The 18,333-nt window shown below is 38.6% G+C and overlaps 1 protein-coding gene across 1 annotated transcript in view; it reads left to right on the forward strand.

Annotated features, from left to right (window-relative positions):
- Positions 1-18,333, forward strand: part of DNAH8 (dynein axonemal heavy chain 8) — a 167,268-nt gene that overhangs the window by 27,214 nt on the left and 121,721 nt on the right. Inside the window, exons 15-23 of the mRNA XM_054162298.1 lie at positions 514-633; positions 4,625-4,760; positions 6,366-6,553; positions 7,442-7,522; positions 9,973-10,089; positions 12,505-12,624; positions 13,966-14,107; positions 16,006-16,121; positions 17,274-17,380. Coding sequence (XP_054018273.1) covers positions 514-633; positions 4,625-4,760; positions 6,366-6,553; positions 7,442-7,522; positions 9,973-10,089; positions 12,505-12,624; positions 13,966-14,107; positions 16,006-16,121; positions 17,274-17,380 — 1,127 coding nt within the window. The remainder of the gene's footprint in view (positions 1-513; positions 634-4,624; positions 4,761-6,365; positions 6,554-7,441; positions 7,523-9,972; positions 10,090-12,504; positions 12,625-13,965; positions 14,108-16,005; positions 16,122-17,273; positions 17,381-18,333) is intronic.

The raw sequence follows: 18,333 nt of genomic DNA on the forward strand, positions 1-18,333 counted from the left end.
ATGTGTCTGAAGAACACTGTTGACATTTCTATTCTGGTAAAGCCTCTCATTTAACAGTATAGCTTAGGCCTTTCCTGAAGGCAGTTCCCAAGCAAAGGTGGAAAAGCCCCAGCAAGGGTTCCCACAACATGTCCTTACACAGCTTTGTTTGATAGCAAATGCCTCCAAAGTTAGGCAACTGCACTTATTAGACCTGGCCTTGAGTAACGTCTGCTCACCTAGGTTTGCAATGCCTTTTGGTGTACTCAGGGCTCTGTCATAAGTAAATACAGCTAAGAAACTGTATGAGATTTTGATGACTGGAGATACACCAACAGAGGTAACGATATGTGCATCTCAGAAGTGTGGCAAGTGAGAAAGTGATGCATTTTTCTCTCAGTGAATTATTGTGTGGCTCCACACAAATTTAATCTGTTTGAGCAGAGGAAGAAATTGTGGTACCAGAGGAAAAACAGTTTAACATTTCAATAGGTGTTTTTAATAATGTTTTTCATTATATTGTTCTTATCATAGCTTTATGAAATTCAGAAAGATGCCCCTCCTCTTCCTCGAAACATGCCACCTGTTGCAGGAAAGATACTATGGGCAAGACAACTATTCAGAAGGATAAATGAACCGATCAGTTATTTCCATGTAAGTTGATGTGAGAAAAAATCAGGTGTTTTGTCTAACAGTGAACTGTTTTTCTTTGGCAGAGTGACCATGATGTTTCTGGCTATGAACATGTCACTTCTCATATGTTAGACAAACTGTTTATTTGTATTTTAACGTCTAGCTAAAAAACCCCTGTAATGGGTTGGGGCAGATCCCCTCCCCACCACAGGCAGAAATAACGACTCAGGCAAACGGATTACAAAAGTGATGGAAAGTTTAAATAGGAAAACAATAACAAACAACAATGAAAGTTTTACAGAGATCCACAAGCACCATGATAAAGAGAGAGATCCCAGAACATACCCAAGAACATCCCATCCCCACCTGGGGGTACACCCACACCCCCCCCACCAGGGCTTTTTCCTCCCCCCCCCCAACCCAGCCTTGGGCCTGGGCAGGCCCAAGGGAGGCAGCTAGAATCTCTTTCTCTGTTGGAGTGTAATTAGCCTCTGAACCTCTGTAACCTCGACTCCAGAAACCGAGAGGTCGTCCACGTGTCTCACCTGGAGCTTTTTGCCACAAGCACCAGGTTGGACCATTGTCACCTGCAGCCGTGTACAAAATGTTATCTGTAGCATGATGTGGTGTGGAACCCTTGGTTTCACTCAGGCAGCTTCTGAAGTGATTGGAACTGAATCACAACTTCTCTTAGCTCCCAGATTGCCAGTTTTGAATTGGATGTTCAAAGGCAAGGGTTCCACACCACATCATGCTACAAACCCCCAGGCTCTGCAGTAACCACTGTTGTAGATCTAAGATGTAGGAATAGAATAGAATAGAATAGAATAGAATAGAATAGAATAGAATAGAATAGAATATTACAGTTGGAATGGACCTACAATGATCATTTAGTCCAACTGCCTGACCAGTTCAGGGCTGACCAAAACTAAAAGTGTGTTAATGATATTATTCAAAGGCTTCTTGAACACTGACAGGCTTGAGGCATCAGCCATCTCTAAGAAGCCTGTTTAACCAACCTCTTGGTAAAGAAGTGCTTCCTAATGTGCACTCTACACCGCCACTGATGTGACTGAACCATTCCCATGTGTCCTATTGCTGGATACTAGGAAGAAGAGCTCAGGATCTCCCTCTCAGTATCACAGTATCACAGTATAACTAAGGTTGGAAGAGACCCCAAGGATCATCAAGTCCAACCTGTCCCAACAGACCTCATGACTAGACCATGGCACCAAGTGCCACGTCCAATCTCCCCTTGAACACCTCCAGGGATGGCGACTCCATCACCTCCCTGGGCAGCCCATTCCAATGACGAATGACTCGCTCAGTGAAGAACTTTTTCCTCACTTTGAGTCTAAACCTCCCCTGGCACAGCTTGAGACTGTGTCCCCTTGTTCTGGTGCTGGTTGCCTGGGAGAAGAGACCAACCCCTTCCTGGCTACAACCACCTTTCAGGTAGTTATAGAGGGCAATGAGGTCACCCCTGAGCCTTCTCTTCTCCAGGCTAGACAATCCCAGCTCCCTCAGCCTCTCCTCATAGGGCTTGTGCTCAAGGCCTCTCACCAGCCTTGTTGCCCTTCTCTGGACACGTTCAAGTGTCTCGATGTCCTTCTTAAACTGAGGGGCCCAGAACTGGACAAAGTACTCAAGCTGTGGCCTAACCAATGCAGAGTACAGGGGCACAATGACCTCCCTGCTCCTGCTGGCCACACTATTCCTAATACAGGCCAGGATGCCATTGTCCCTCTTGGCCACCTTCTCAGGAAGCTGTAGAGAGCAGTAAGGTCAACCATCAGTCTTGCTTTTCTTCACACTAGACATGCCCAAAGCCTTTAGCTGCTCCTCATAGGACAGTCCTCCCAGCCCTTTTGATTTCTTTGTTGCCACTCTTTGGATGCATCCAAGAACTTTAATGTCCTTCTCAATTTGTGGGGCCAGAACTGCACACTAGTACAATACTCAAAGGAAGGCTGCACTAGTGCTGAATGCAGTAGGATAACCACCTCTGACCAGCTGGTTATGCTGTATTTAGTGCACCCTAGGATGTGCTTTGCCCTCCTGGCTGGTTTATTGCCCTCTTGGTTGCTGGACTCATATTAAGCCTCCTGCTGACCAGCATGCACAATCCCCTTTCTGCAAGGCTGCTGCACACCCACTCCACTCCCAGTTTATATTTGTGCCCTGCATTACTCTGTCCTAGGTGCAGAATCTGTGTGGTGGGTTGAAATTTTCCCCACAACATTAACTTTGTCAGACTAATTCAGTTGGAAGCTAGTGGAAGCTGTATTTACAGGCAAAACTACAATCTACAATGGAATGCAATGAATATATACAAAATATACAGTATTTACAATATTTACAGATATTTACAATTAACAAAGAACCCCCCTGCTCAAGAAGACCAGAGAAGCTGTCCCTCTGCCCTCCCCTCCCCACCCCCCCAATCCCCTGTCCAAAAGGGAGAAAGGAGCAGAGAAAAAGTAGCTGTTAGACTTCATCAAAACAATGCAGCCAAGGTCAAGCAGAAGCAGATTAATGTCCCTTTAGAGCATGAAGCAAGCAGAGAAGAGAAGCCCCCAGAATGTTTCAGTACAGCCAGTCTTATGGTAGGTATCTCTCCAATGGAATCATTTAGAATTATCTTTGGTTTTCCTTTTCACACCCAGTAGTGATTTATTTACATTTTCCTACATTTCTGCTCAAAATCTGTAATAAAATTTAAAAGGCATAGCCTAAAACTACCACAAATCTAGCATTTCAGCTTTAATTATAGGGCATTGATCATACCCCAATCCCTCTACAAGGCCTCCTGTCCCTCAAAGGAGTCAACAGCACCTCTCAGTTTGGTATCATCAGTAACCTTGCTAATGGTGCATTCAACTCCTGCATCCAGATCATTGACAACTTGTCCAGAAGGACACTGTGAGGGACAGTATCAAAAGCCTTACTATAACCTAGTAAAACTGTTTCTTTGACTTGCCACTAAACTAGCACCCCAAATCAATATATGCACTGAATTGTTCACTGTTCTGTCTTCATATTGCCCATAGAAGTATTTCACCATTCCAGCCAGTGGTGTTTTGATTCTTTTTATAGTGAAGCAGACTTGGGCTTTTACATAGAACTCACGTCCTGTACTTTAACTGGTAACCTACCTTTCCTGTTCCTCTAGTCCCATAGGGTTCTTTAGGGAGAATGATGTGTGTTTTCCAAGTGGCTGCTAGAGGTAGCTTAAGGTATGAATGCGGACTGCCTGACATCCTGAAATTGTCTGGTGTATGTTTTGGTACCTCACAGCAAGATAGCAAATGTACAGCAGCAAGATAGCTGCTGTACTGTAACTGAGAATCTGGTCACCAGTTTCACTGTAGATGTTCTCTGAACTAGTCTGTAAACAGGGAATCCATTACTGAACTTCTTGTTCTGTATTTTCTGTACCACTAAATATAAAGCTGAAGGTTGGTACAAGCCAAATAAGCTTTAACATTTATGGCACTGAGGTATTGGATTGGTACTGGATTTCCTTCTTTCATTGGAGTAGTCAGAATCTTGCTATACAGGGGTCTGCTATAGCAATATCATCTCTGGAAATATTTGAGTGATTCTCTTACAAAGTATTTAGGGCCTCCAGCCAAATTAACTTCTATGAGAGAGAGGTTTTCATTTTCCTGTTTCCCTCAGATGGGAATAATGATATCTAAATACCCTCCAAAGAAAATGGACATAAATATAATTATTGATGAAAAAGAGGTGATTCTTTTTCAAATCTAATTTTGTTAGCTACTGCTCAATTTTGAGTACAACTCAGCATCCATGCCACTGTGAATTGCAGGTGTTTATCACAATGTAAGTATTTGTTACTTCCAAGTTCCTACTGACTTCATTGCATTTTATCAATTTGAATCATAAATCCTTGATACAGTTTTTAAGAGTGGTCTAATTTATAATGCTAACTTAAGTACTCTGCATTCCATAGTTTACTTGATGATTTTAATGTCCTGTGTTTTAATAGAAAAAGTCAGATATCTTGGCAAGTCCAGAAGGTAAAGCAGTTGTTCAGTTATACAACAGAATTGCCTATGTGTTGGTAGAATTTGAGATAATCTATCATCATGCATGGATGAAGGAAATGTCACAATTACAGCATCGTAAGTATTTATATATACTATTGGCTTTTTCAAGCAGTTGTTGAATGCTAAGTTAACACAAACAAAATCAGATAATTTTTAAAGCCTTATTTATTGTTAAGATGTGTAAATTAATCATGATACAATAAGCAGGCCCAATAATACAACTCTGTTCCTTACTGACCTTGAAACTCAGTTTTGTTGCATAGGAGTGCAGGTTAGGTACACTGCTTGACAGGTGGCAGGAAACAGTACTGAAACAAGAGGGCCAATGGCATCCTGGCCTGTATCAGGAATAGTGTGGCCAGCAGGAGCAGGGAAGTCATTGTGCCCCTGGACTCAGCAGTGGTTAGGCCACACCTTGAGTCCTGTGTCCAGTTCTGGACCCTCTGTTTAGGAAAGATGTTGAGTTGCTGGAAGGTGTCCACAGAAGGGCAACAAAGCTGGGGAGGGGTTTGGAGCACAGCCCTATGAGGAGAGGCTGAGGGAGCTGGGGTTGCTTAGCCTGGAGAGGAAGAGGCTCAGAGGAGAGCTCATTGCCATCTACAACTACCTGAAGGAAGGTTGTAGACAGGCATGGGGCTGGTCTCTTCTCCAGGCAACCAGCACCAGAACAAGAGGACACAGTCTCAAGCTGCATCAGGGGAGGTTTAGGCTGGATGTTAGGAAGAAGTTCTTTGCAGAAAGAGTGATTTGCCATTGGAATGTGTTGCCCAGGGAGGTGGTGGAGTTGCCATCACTGGAGGTGTTTAGGAGAAGACTTGATGGGGGGTGCTTGGTTGCATGGTTTAGTTGATTAGGTGGTGTTGGATGATGGGTTGGATGCGATGACCTCGAAAGTCTCTTCCAGCCTGGTTTAGTCTATTCTATTCTATTCTATTCTACTCTACTCTACTCTACTCTACTCTAAATTTAAGGCAAACAGTTGTTCAGATTTGTGTTCAAATTATTTATGCATGCCATTAAATAATTCTTCCTGTTGTCTTTCCACTGTAATAGTTCATCCCAATTCTTTTCAGCACGAGTATTGCTCTATGCCTAGAAAAAAAAGTTGTTGATGATCAAGCTTTATGATATCAACACTAAATGAAAGCTAAGTTAAAAAAAATATAAATTAAAAAATCTAGATTTTTCATGTAAATTGTAGACACTTTGTGAACTTCAAAACTAGGAGAAGATTCTATGGGAATAAGATTTTGTCATCACACAGTCAACAGAGGTTGTTCCTAATAGGGTTTTATTTTGGTTTGGATTTTTTTCAATATTCTTATGCAAGCATATTTATTCTCTGTGTTAACAAATTCCTCTAAGCTACTGGACAGCTCATTAAAATGTTGTGTTTACAGGTTGTTAGAAAAGGAATTAAATTATTTTCTAACGGTAATTTAAAAAATGCCACAAATAAACTAGGTCTGAGTTTGTTTAGCTTGTGAAGAGGAAGGTTTTATATGGCAGAAAGCTACTACGGTGAGAGTCGGTTGTATATTTTGTTTAACTGAAAATGTGGAGCTATTTCACAAGTAGCCATACATGTTCAATCACCATGTAGTAATAGCAGAAAGGTGTTCTGAAATAATTTACATCATTGAAACAACTGTTTGTCTTGATATTAAAATTTCCTTGCAGCCTTACAAGCCACAGTGTTTGTGCGTCATCCTGAAACTGGGAAGTTCCTGCTGAACTTTGATCCCAAAATTCCAGAGATCATCCGCGAGACCAAATGTATGATAAAATTGGGTCTGGAAATACCAGAGCAGGCAAAAAAGATTGTAAAATTAGAGAATAACCTGAAGTCAATCAAGACACATCTAGAGGTAAACTTAAAAATGATGATGTCTGTTTAAAAAAAAAAAAAATCTGATTAATTATAGAAATCTTTCTAGGGTTAAATAAAGATTAAAGATAGTAGTTGAAGGTAAATTTGTTGAATGCACAGATGGACATAGAAGATCCCATCTGAAAAACCTCTTCTAACTGCTGTATGGGCTAGTATATACTTAAATATAAGCATATTTCTTATACCCTATGGCACATTAATTATATTCCAGTAATTAAATAATTAAAGCTATACAAAGAGTGTGCACTCTCTGAAAATCAGTAAAACATAGTCTTACAGAGCCTTTTGAGAAGGCAATTTTTCTGGATTGTAAGGGTATGGTGAGCTGTACAAACATCAATAGTTTTGTGTGTTACCTGCCAGAGAAGTCAGATTTCTGATACCAGTTGTTTGCTGCTGTTGTAATGTTGTGAGAAGTAGCGGATACAGTGTAATGCACCATGAAAAATTTGTGTGTGTGTGTCAGATGGGGATATTTAAAAACTGAGTTTCTCTGTGACATAAATTATCTAAAGCTTATGATACTCAGCTTTAAGAGGGAATTGCAAGTTCTGGTCACTAAAGTGCAAGCTATCTTTAGTTGTAGTGAAAGATGATACTTTGTCTGGTTTTGTGCAGTAATAAGGTGTTGCATGAAGGCTGCTTTCAGTCTTTGTGTAGGATGATATGGATTCATTACATTCCAGACATGATGTGCATAGGCATGTAATGTTTGTGTAGAACTCTACACTTGTTTTCAGATGTAGTCCTGTACTGCTTTCCATGTTTTTTTCCCTGATGATTTGATTTTATAATGCGGTTTTGCTTCAATAAAGAAAACACTTAAAATACTCTCCTTGATAATACACTTTCTAATAATTAACAGGATCTTATCCAAAGTTACGAAGAACTCTGTCAAGAAACACCAAATTATTTTGCAAATATAATGGCACCAAAAATGCAAAAGGTTGGTACTGCTAAATGCACTTATACTTCAGAAGACATTAGAATAACTTAATAGTTTATAATTTAAAAATATTGAGATGGTTCTGCATATTGTGAACTCAGTGAATTTTACTAAAGCTTTAAGACCAAAAATTTGCTCCTTGCATCCCTCATACAGTGCTCAAATAATATGCATTACAGCAGAATAATCTCAGTTACTACAAGATGTAAACCCAGTAGAACAAATCATATGGACTTTGTGAGTCTATTTATCTACTCTGACTTTGACATGGTAATAAATTATCCCTTATTTCAGTTTTAGAGATTCACTGGAAGTTGTGCTTTTCATTTAGCTGAAATACTAAATGTCATGATCCTTGTCTTTGCTTGAAGAGGATTATTAGCTTTGGGAATTGAGTTAGTCTCTTCAGTGTTGTAGAAAGGTTATAAACTACACTAAAGGTACAGTTTTATTAGAGGTGCAGAATGTCTATCCTACAAGCCATTTCATTTTGCAAACACTTGCAAGTCTATGCATGTGGTTGTTCTAACTAACTCTCCACTTTTTTTTTTGCTGTAAATAATAACATCAGCAGGTTGCAGAGTTTGCATAAGTTTATGTAACTACATAGTTGATATGTGCTGAAGTGTGAGAAAATAAAAACTTATCCATGCTCTTAAGAATTAAAGAATAGAAGATAAATCACTTTGTGAAGTGATAGTAGTCTTCACTTTAAAGTACTGCAAATAGGGAACTGAACACCTCTGAATTGTACAGGAAACAACTGGCAAAAAAGAAGGATTAATATTGTACAAACAACAGAAGATTAAATGTATTTATTTTTCAAAGAATGGAGAGAAGTCTTCCATGTGTAGGAAGACAGGAGGAAAGCACAAATCCAAAGATGATTCAAATGAGCAAATCTCGTCTTTGACTACATTGATCCTATAATTTGACAGCAACTCACAGAGAGCCTTAAACTGTTTCTAGACTGGCTATGTTGATTAGCAGTTGAATAGAATAGAATAGAATAGAATAGAATAGAATAGAATAGAATAGAATAGAATAGAATAGAATAGGAGTTAACCAGGTTGGAAGAGACCTTCGAGATCATTGAGTCCAACCCATCATCCAACACCACCTAATCAACTAAACCATGGCACCAAACACCCCATCCAGTCTCTTCCTAACACCTCCAGTCATGGTGACTCCACCACCTCCCTGGGCAGCCCATTCCAATGGCCAAGCACTCTTTCTGTGAAGAACTTCTTCCTAACATTCACCCCAAATCTCCCCTGGTGCAGTTTGAGACTGTGTCCTCTTGTTCTGATGCTGGTTGCCTGGGAGAAGAGACCAACCCCCACCTGGCTACAATCTCCCTTCAGGTAGTAATAGCACCATCCCAGTGTTGTGGAGTTATATATATTCCCCCAAAAGATAAATGTTAAGGTGTTGCTACTGGATGTATTTGTAAATAGTAGTTTGTATATCTGAACTAATTGTTTTAACTGTAATGTAGAGAGAGAAAAAAGAATTAAGATGAAGAAAGTGGGTGAAGTCCAGGCAGTGAATTGGTAAATGTCAAGAAGAAAGAGCAGATAAGATGGGTGCCTATTAAAATTAAATGTTAGTGGAATCAGTTCAAAGTTTCTCAGCAATTAAGCAAAACTAAACTTATAGCAATACAAGGAGGATGGGGATGGCAAATTTTTAAATTGTGGCTGCATACTGCAAAATCAGTGAGAAGTTCTGGAGTGCTGGGCAAAAACTTCAGGGAGCTCTGTGAGAGTCTGCAAATATTGATTTTCATTGCCTGGCAATATTATAAGACTTCCTTTTACTAAAAGTACCATTTTTGAAGGTACAGGACTTTCAGTGAAGCTGTAGATTATAAGGTGGCAGGGCAACAAGCTGATTTCAGCTACATACTGAACATCTTGGTGACAAATTCAGAAGAAAGATTGTGGAGAGCCAAGAAATCAGGGAAATAGTAGGGAACAAAGGACTTTCAAAAATGACATTGATACTGCATCAAAATTTGGAGAGGATCACTGTGATTCAAATGGGGACAAATGAAAAATGTCTTTAGATAGATGTGGTTGAAAGACAAGTAATTATGCAATACCTTGACCACTCTCAACATGTTAAAAGACAAATTGTAAGAGCAATAGTGGACTTGATGTTAATGTTAGGAGAACTACTAAAACATACTTTCCAGGAGAACAGGAAAGAGCATGCACACTTGAATCTTGTGGACAGAATCTACAGCATATGCTACCCTCTTCTTCCCCCATGTTGCATATATTTGTTTGACCTTTTCCTTGAAAAGTTGTAACTTTCCTTGGGAAACTTAGACACAACTCTCTCATTCATCAGTGATGTCAGTGATTCTAATAACAATTACCTAAGTTTTAAATTGTGTTGCTTGTTTATGTTTGGTTTTATCTATTAAATTTTATTTTTGTGCTTAGATGGAAGCTGTGTTGAGACAAGGACTTACCATGCTGACTTGGTCATCTGTGTCACTGGAAAGTTTCTTTCAAGAAGCTGATCAAGTTCTGTATATGTATAGGCAGTTTTTGAAAAAGGTACATAGTTGACCCTATATAAATGATTTTTTTTTGTTGTTTTTAGTACACTGCATTCATATTGGAAATTAACCTGTACTTATTTTTGTACCACTTGAAATGTGTACAAATTATTTGCTTTTAAAATTGTGTTCTTTAGGTTGGACTCGATCTCAAAGGTATTTTCCAACCTGGTTAATTCTATTCTATTCTATTCTATTCTATTCTATTCTATTCTATTCTATTCTATTCTATTCTATTCTATTCTATTCTGAAGAGTAATATACTCAATGATTCTCTGCCATTATTACACTCAAGTGTGTTTGCATTTTGCTTCTGTCTTACAGTAGAACATATTTTCCCTTGTCTTCAGAATCTGTGACTACAACTCTAATATTTGGTCAAGATTTTCTTCTGTTTGAGTGCTTGTCCATGAGTGCAGTTGCACACAAGACAGCTCCTTGTAAACATCGTCCAGTGGAGAACTTTTTACTATTACTTATATTCATAGCAGGCATGTTGGGAAACTCTCTTGGTTCTTTTTTTTTTTTTCTTTTCCCTCTCAAGACTTTACCTTGATATTTGGATCATCCTTCTGGCTTGGCAGTTGAACTGCATGGCTATGATCTGTCCTACCAATATCACATATTGTGTTTCCTGTGGTAGGAAATTGTTAGCCACTGGTGGGTATATCTGTTTTTTTCTGTATGGCAGGCAAACACAAACATGATCGGGTGCTCTCTCTGCCACTGAAACCCAAAGCTGAAAAAAAAAAGATAAGCTGTGCAAGAAATTAACAGTTCCCTGAGCCTGAGTATATCTAAAATATCCATGTCTTGTAGGCATAGGCTATTTTCCTTATAAATTTGTTACATGCATTTCTGATTTTCTTACTTTCTTACAAAAATATGAACTTTGTTAGACTCATGATTACTGTGAATGAGGTGCTGTAAACAAACAGGGCAAAAGTGATGCAAAATAGAAACATGTAATATTGTGACAAACAAGACAGGATATCAGAGATCCAGAATATTTTAGGTAACAAATTAAAAATTGGACAGAACTCAGTTTTGTTTGAATTCTGCCATGAAAAAGCCAAGACTGATCAGCTCAAAGAGCTGTCAGAAAGCTCATTCAAAAATCAGATCACCGCTCTTATGGTGCAGAAGAAGTCTCAGCTTACAGTATCTGTGAATTAATTTCACACACGCAGTTGTCTATGTTTAGCCCATAGCCAAGGCTAAATTATAGCAGTTTTTCCATTGCTAGATGGCCTCTCCCCAGCTAAGAAGAGTATCAGGAAAAGAAGAGACTCAGGGGTTGAAATGAAAACAGATTTAATGAAACTTCAAAACTAGTATTAATGCTGATGCAAGTACACAAAGTTACACTGAGCCCAGTGAATGTACAGTAGTCACAATATATGGTAAAGCAGTTCTCAAGAGCAGAACAGTAAGGAAGCCCTTAGAGGAGTGGAGAAAAGCAGTAAAAAAGAGAAACTATCATGCTCAACAAACTTCCCACTTTATGATGACTGTGACATTCATGGTATGGGATACAGCTGTGAGCCATCTGGGGCCAGCTGGTCTGGCTTTTGCCCCTCCTAGCTTCAGCTCTTGGCTGACTCAAAACTGCTAACAGCCTGCATACTGTTCTGTCTCAGCAAAATCAAGGAAACAGTGTATTTAAGAACACAGTGCTGATAACCAGAAATATGTGAAGAAGTAAGTGGAAATACTGATTCCACTTTCTCAGGGATTCATATAGAATAGAATACATAGAATAAACCAGGTTGGAAGAGACCTTCAAGATCATCACGTCCAACCCATATGTCTCAGTTTGTGAACATTGAGCCAGCAGATATTGAACAGTTAGAAGATTTTGTCTTCAAAGGACTGCCTGACACAAAACTATGCACATTCCTTATATTTTTTAGAGTTGTGTTATCATACTGTGGTGCACTTAAATTCATACACTCTTAGCATTCCAGTTTTTGCTTTCTATGGCAATAGTAACCAGTTTCCAGGCTTAGACCTGTTCTTTTATTGTTCATGTTTCAGATTGTCTGAAATGGAGCATGTCAACAAAGGGCTAAATTTTTTGTAGGGTACTTGTTTCCCTATATTGCCTCTGTAGATAGTAGAGAACATGGATAGTTCACAGTGAAAGCAGCCTATATTTAGCCAATTTAAATATTCCCAAAGTGGCCATACTTATGAGTATTGCTGTGCTTCTCTTTTCCCTGCTTCTCTCATCTCAAGGTCTTTTGTGTTGGTGCTTTTACTTCAGGTTTTTTTCTTTTCTTTATGATTCACTGTCTTAGATAACTGGCATTTATTTTTCTGTAAAACAATATATGTGTTAGAACATTCTAAAAAAAAGTACATTATGTGTTAAAGAAAAGTATATACTATTAATACAGTTTTATCTTTTTAGGTTAATGATTTAAGTGAAGTGAAGATTGATTTAATATTAGAAGAAATATCAAATACTCTTTTAATTGTCTTACCAGCAGATGGTCCTACTGAAGTAGAGAATATGTTAACCTGCAATGAGGTCTGTGCCACTTTATGTCTTTGAACTTCAAGTCTTGAGCATGTTAGAAACAAGGCCTTAGTAAATTAATATAAAATGAGAAAATAATTGTTCTCTCTGCAAAAATACAGAACCTTTTGTTAAAAAATAAAAATACTTTGGGTAAGATATATAAAGATAAATTGGTTTCTAGGGATTTCGTAGAATCATATAATCAATAAGGTTCAAAGAGACCTCAAAGATCATCAGGTCCAACCTGTCACCCAGCACCTCATGACTACTAAACCATGGCACCAAGTGCCATGTCCAGTCCCCTCTTGAACACCTCCAGGGGTGGTGACTCCACCACCTCCCTGGGCAGCCCATTCCAACAGCCAACAACTCTCTCTGTGAAGGAACTTTCTCCTCAGCTCGAGTCTAAAATTCCCCTGTGGGGGAAGATTGAGACTGCATCCTCCTGTTCCGGTGTTGGTTGCCTGGGAGGAGAGACCAACCCCCACCTGGCTACAACCTCCCCTCAGGTAGTTGTAGACAGCAATAAGGTCTCCCCTGAGCCTCCTCTTCTCCAGGCTAAACAATCCCAGCTCCCTCAGCTTCTCGTCATAGGGCTTATGGTCGAGGCCTCTCACCAGCCTCATTGCCCTAAGACAATACTTATCAACAAGTATATTTGAGAATTTGAAAGTGTTCTTGGTTATAAATGAGGTTAAAAATGTACTTAATTAGCAAATTAGTGCAAGTAAATAAAATTGTTAAGGACAGTTGAAAGAGTATTTGGGTAGATTCAGATTGAGATCTCCCTGGAAATTGGAGCACAAGCCCAGGGGAGACCTTATTGCTCTCTGTAACTAACTGAAGGGAGGTTGTAACCAGGTGGGGGTTGGTCTCTTCCCCCAGGCAACTAGCACCAGAACAAGAGCACACAGTCTCAAGCTGCACCAGGGGAGGTTTAGGCTGAATGTTAGGAAGAAGTTCTTCACAGAAAGAGTGCTTGGCCATTGGAATGTGCTGCCCAGGGAGGTGGTGGAGTCACCATCACTGGAGGTGTTTAGGGGGAGGCTACATGAGGCACTTGGTGCCCTGGTTTAGTTGATTAGATGGTGTTCGATGATGGGTTGGACACGATGATCTCAAAGGTCACTTCCAACCTGGTCTGGTCTATTCTATTCTATTCTATTCTATTCTATCTCAGGATTTAAAGGATTTCCTTTTGGACCTTAAAAATTTCATTGCATTTCAAAACATGGAAATTTTATTTAAAAGCATTAAAAAAAAATAATGATAATACAGTGGAAGATTTGGATGAAGAAATAATGTGATCAATGACACTGAAAGAATTCACTGTTATTTGTAATTTAACAGGCTTATACTGAAGAACGTGCTGAGTTACTGAACCAAAAAAGCATGCGCATTGAAGATGCAGTTCAAGAGCTAATATCTGTATTTGAAAAGCATTATGAAATTAAACTCTCTAAGGAAGCCTCAGAAAAACATGTACTGCCAGGTAGATAATGGTGATCATTTAAATAACATTTTCTGTCCCTAATTCTGTAGGTTTAGCTAATACACGACAAATGGACATTTCAGTTGATTTTTTTCAGACTTCACCCTCCCACTCCTCTGTCCTTTTGTTTAGATTACCAAGATATTTGCTCAAGAGGAAGAACATTATGGTTTCATCTTAGTGTCTTGTTATAACTTCTTTTATTTTTTCCTCCTTTTAAGTGAAGTACAGTGTCCTCTCTTGACTATGTTAAACATTCAGTATTGCCCCTTATGACTTTTTTAGTAGAATTGTATCTCAAATACCAGAATGTTACTGGCCGTTCAGTTTTAATTGGTATAGACAATTGATTTTGAATGGCCAGCATATGAGGCTCACAGATGATCTGTATGGCTGGTTCCAACTGCACTAGGGTGTGTGTGGTGGGTTGAGATTTCCCCCCCACACACATTAACTTTACCAGACTAACTCAGCTGGAAGCAAATGGAAGCTGTATTTATGAGTAAAACTACTCTCTACAATGGAATGCAATGAATATGTACAAAATATACAGGATTTACAATGTTATACAGATATTTACAATTAACAAACAACATGAAAACTCCCCTGGTCAAGAAGACCAAGAAAAGCCTTTCCTCTGCCCCCCACCCTCTGTCCAACAGGGAGAAAGGAGCAGAGAGAAAGTAGTGGTTAGACTTAACCAAAATAACGCAGCCAAGGACAGCAGAAGCAGGTTATTCTGTCCCAAGCAAAGCAAGCAGAGAAGCCCCCAGAATGTTTTGGTACAGCCAGGTATAGCATAAAACTACCACAGTGTGTTACAAAGATTTTTAGGAGGTTGTGTAGGAGAAATAGTTCATAGTTAGTGAAAAATATTCTGGTTTAAATAAATATGTATTTTGAGGCTTAATCAGCAGTTAAGCTCCTTTTCTCTAGAATTTTTTCCTGGTAGTTTCAATTTCCTCCACCTCTAGAGGCATACTCAAGGTCAATATTCCATGTGTTCCGTTACAGTGCAGCAACCAGCAAAATCTGATATTTATCCATATTTTATTAGAGTGTTTATATTGATTGATTGATTGATTGATTGATTGATTGAAATTAGGATGGATGTTAGGAAGAAGTTCTTCATAGAAAGAGTGCTTGGCCATTGGAATGTGCTGCCCAGGGAGGTGGTGGAGTCATGTGCTGGGTTGAGGCAGCCCCCTCTCCCCCCACCATGGGCAGGAATAAAACATTCAAGACAAACGGATTGCAAAAGTGATGAAAGTTTAAATGGAAAGCAGTGAATGTTACAGAAAACCCAAAGCACAGTGACAAAGAAAGATCCCAAAGCAAACCCAGAGCCATCCCATCCCCACCTGAGGGTACACCCGAGACCCTCAGGGCTCCTTCTTCCCCCTCCCTCTGCTGGGCTAGTCTCAGCTGGCCAGACCGGAGACTGCCCATCCCCCCGTGGCCTTGGGCCTAGCCAGGCCCAAAGCCAGCAGACATCTCCCCCAGTTACCGGCTGGCGGAGGAGGAAGAAAAGAGAGAGTGCCAGACCCCGCACTGGATCTTATAGTGGTGCAAAGAATTATGGTAGGAAATACACACAATTTCCTGTGTCCATCCCTCTGGGCTGGACTTGTGGACACAGGAAGTGAACACACCAGGGGGGCACCCAGCTCAAACTGCAACAAGTCACCATCCTTGGAGGTGTTCAAGAGGGGATTGGATGTGGCACTTAGTGCCATGGTTTAGTCATCAGGTCTGTGGTGACAGGTTGGACTTGATGATCTTTGAGGTCTCTTCCAACCTTGGTGATTCTGTGATTCTGTGATACTATCTTAAAATCAGAACACAATATTTGGTTAACCACAAATTTATTTATTTATTTATTTATTTATACTTTACAGTACAAGAAAAACATATAGCATTTGAAAAGATTGAGGAGGAGAGAGAAAATAATATTCCTTCATCTCTTCAGAGTGATAATAACAAGGACAGTGACAAAGAAGATGAATTCAAAAAGGTATTTTGTGATAATAAGGGAATATTTTTTTTCAGATATGTCAGATTGCTAAATAGTCTTGAATTTTGAGGCCATTTTTGGATAGCCATTTTACAGAAAGGCATCACTCAGAGAACATCAAGCATCATGCAACAATTATGAAATAATTTCCCAATGTGAGTGTAAGATTGATTTTAACTTTAAATTATATTCCAAGTTATCCTAGTAATCCTCTTTTATATATATATATATATATATATGTACACCTCCTAGTAATTTTCTTTTTATATATATGTGTGTGTATATATATATAAACTTTTACACTTACCACTTACATACTGAGATTTTTAAATACATATATATGTATAATATACATAAAAATTTTATAGATTTTATAGATTTTATATATATATATAAAATCTATCTATGAAATAAAATCTCAGTATGTAAGTGGTAAGTGTAAAAGTTTGGAGAGACTATTATGCCTAAGCTTCAGTGCAGGCTTTCCTTCTTGAGTAGGCAGAAACATGCATCCTTTCTATTCTCCTCTCCCATTTTTACCAAGAAAAGTCACTTCTGTACTTTTCCCCTGAAGAATACAATCTTTCCATGTTCAGCCGGGAAGGGAAGTAGAGGAAAGGAATCATAAATTTGCAGGCACAAATGTGATAATGTTACAAGGTTGAATTCTGTTGTTTTGTGCTAGTAATCACTAAATGTTGTTGTATTTTTGTGGTGTTCTTAATCCAGTGCAGTCAAAAATTACTATATTTGTCTTGTATTTGAAAAGACTACATATGCACCGATATTCTTGGGTTATTCATGGTGCTTATGGTTTGTTTCATTTGTTTTTTTTTTTTTGTTTTTATGGTGTTTTTTTTTTATATAGAGAGATTTTCTCAAGGAGTATAAGGCTTCAGAGGGATCTCTCATTTTCTGTCTCTGAATAATACAAATTGAGTTTCCTCAGATACTATATCTTCATCATGCAGCTTCTACTTATTTACTTAAAAGCCGTTTTTCTGCCAGCTTCTCCCCTTATGTCTCTCCTGTAGCTTGCAGCGTAAATTCCTTCAGATAATAGCTAATATGTTTGATATAAAACCTTTTGAAATAATCTTCAGGTTCTCGCCTGCATAGAGTTTTAAATATTGTACATTTTATTTATTTCAGAAATGTAAAGAGTTAGTTGCCTATTTTAGTCACCAGCTGCTAGAGAGCCTGCAAAAAGCCACCCAGCTGTCTTTGGATAGTCTTAAAAAAAGAATACTTGTTTCAAAGTAAGTTGCAAATGAAAGATTCCTTCAATAGTATTGCCAGAACAACATTATTTCTGTGTTACTACAGTAAGACAGACATGTATTCACACATGTAATGATATATGTGCATGTGTCATTAGTCTTAACAATTCCAGATGTCTTAGCCATTTTAGATAAAGCAAAATCTGAAGAGCATTCACTTTTTGTTGCAGTAACGCTTTGGGCACACGCTTTTCTTTTATGCTGTAATTCTTTATGTTGCTGGTTTTAGTCTACATGGTTTCATTTCATTTATGCTGAAAACAAAGTTTATTTCTGTTATCGTTCCCCCTCTGCCTGCACCTTTTTGTTTTCATTCCCCTGTCTTTCCCTTGGGCTGCTTTCCAGATGCCGTTAGTACAATTTATTGCTCAACACAAATGACTGGAACTTAAATGACCATTCTAGGTCATACATGGCAGTGTCCCCATATGTTCATCCCATTTCAGATTATTTTTGCAAGCATGGCTATGCACTACAGTTGTTTCCCATGGGTTAAAGCTCATCCAAGTACTCTCTATTAATTCTATATGATAATGTCAAGATCCACAGGATTTTATCATTCTCCTACTGTCAAATAATTTCTAGAGATTCTTTTCTGCTTCAACAAACACTTCAGAGACAGAATTGCTTAAGTCTAATATATTGTAAATATAATATGTTGTGAATTGAAAACCCTACCTAGAATTCTAGTAAGAGGATTTATCTTAAGCAGGTGAAGTTGGTGGTACTTTGTCATCAATTTGTGTTCAAGCATGAGTTACTTTCGGGGACATCTTTCATAGAAAATATATTGAAATCCTGATCTTACTGAAGTCTGTGAGAATATACTTTTTATATATATATATATATATATATATATATATATATATATATATATATATTTATGGTATCATATTGCTAAATCCTCCATCATTTGGTCACCATGTCATGTC

This window comes from Dryobates pubescens, chromosome 6, assembly GCF_014839835.1.
Source record: "Dryobates pubescens isolate bDryPub1 chromosome 6, bDryPub1.pri, whole genome shotgun sequence".
Classification (NCBI taxonomy): Eukaryota; Metazoa; Chordata; class Aves; order Piciformes; family Picidae; genus Dryobates; species Dryobates pubescens.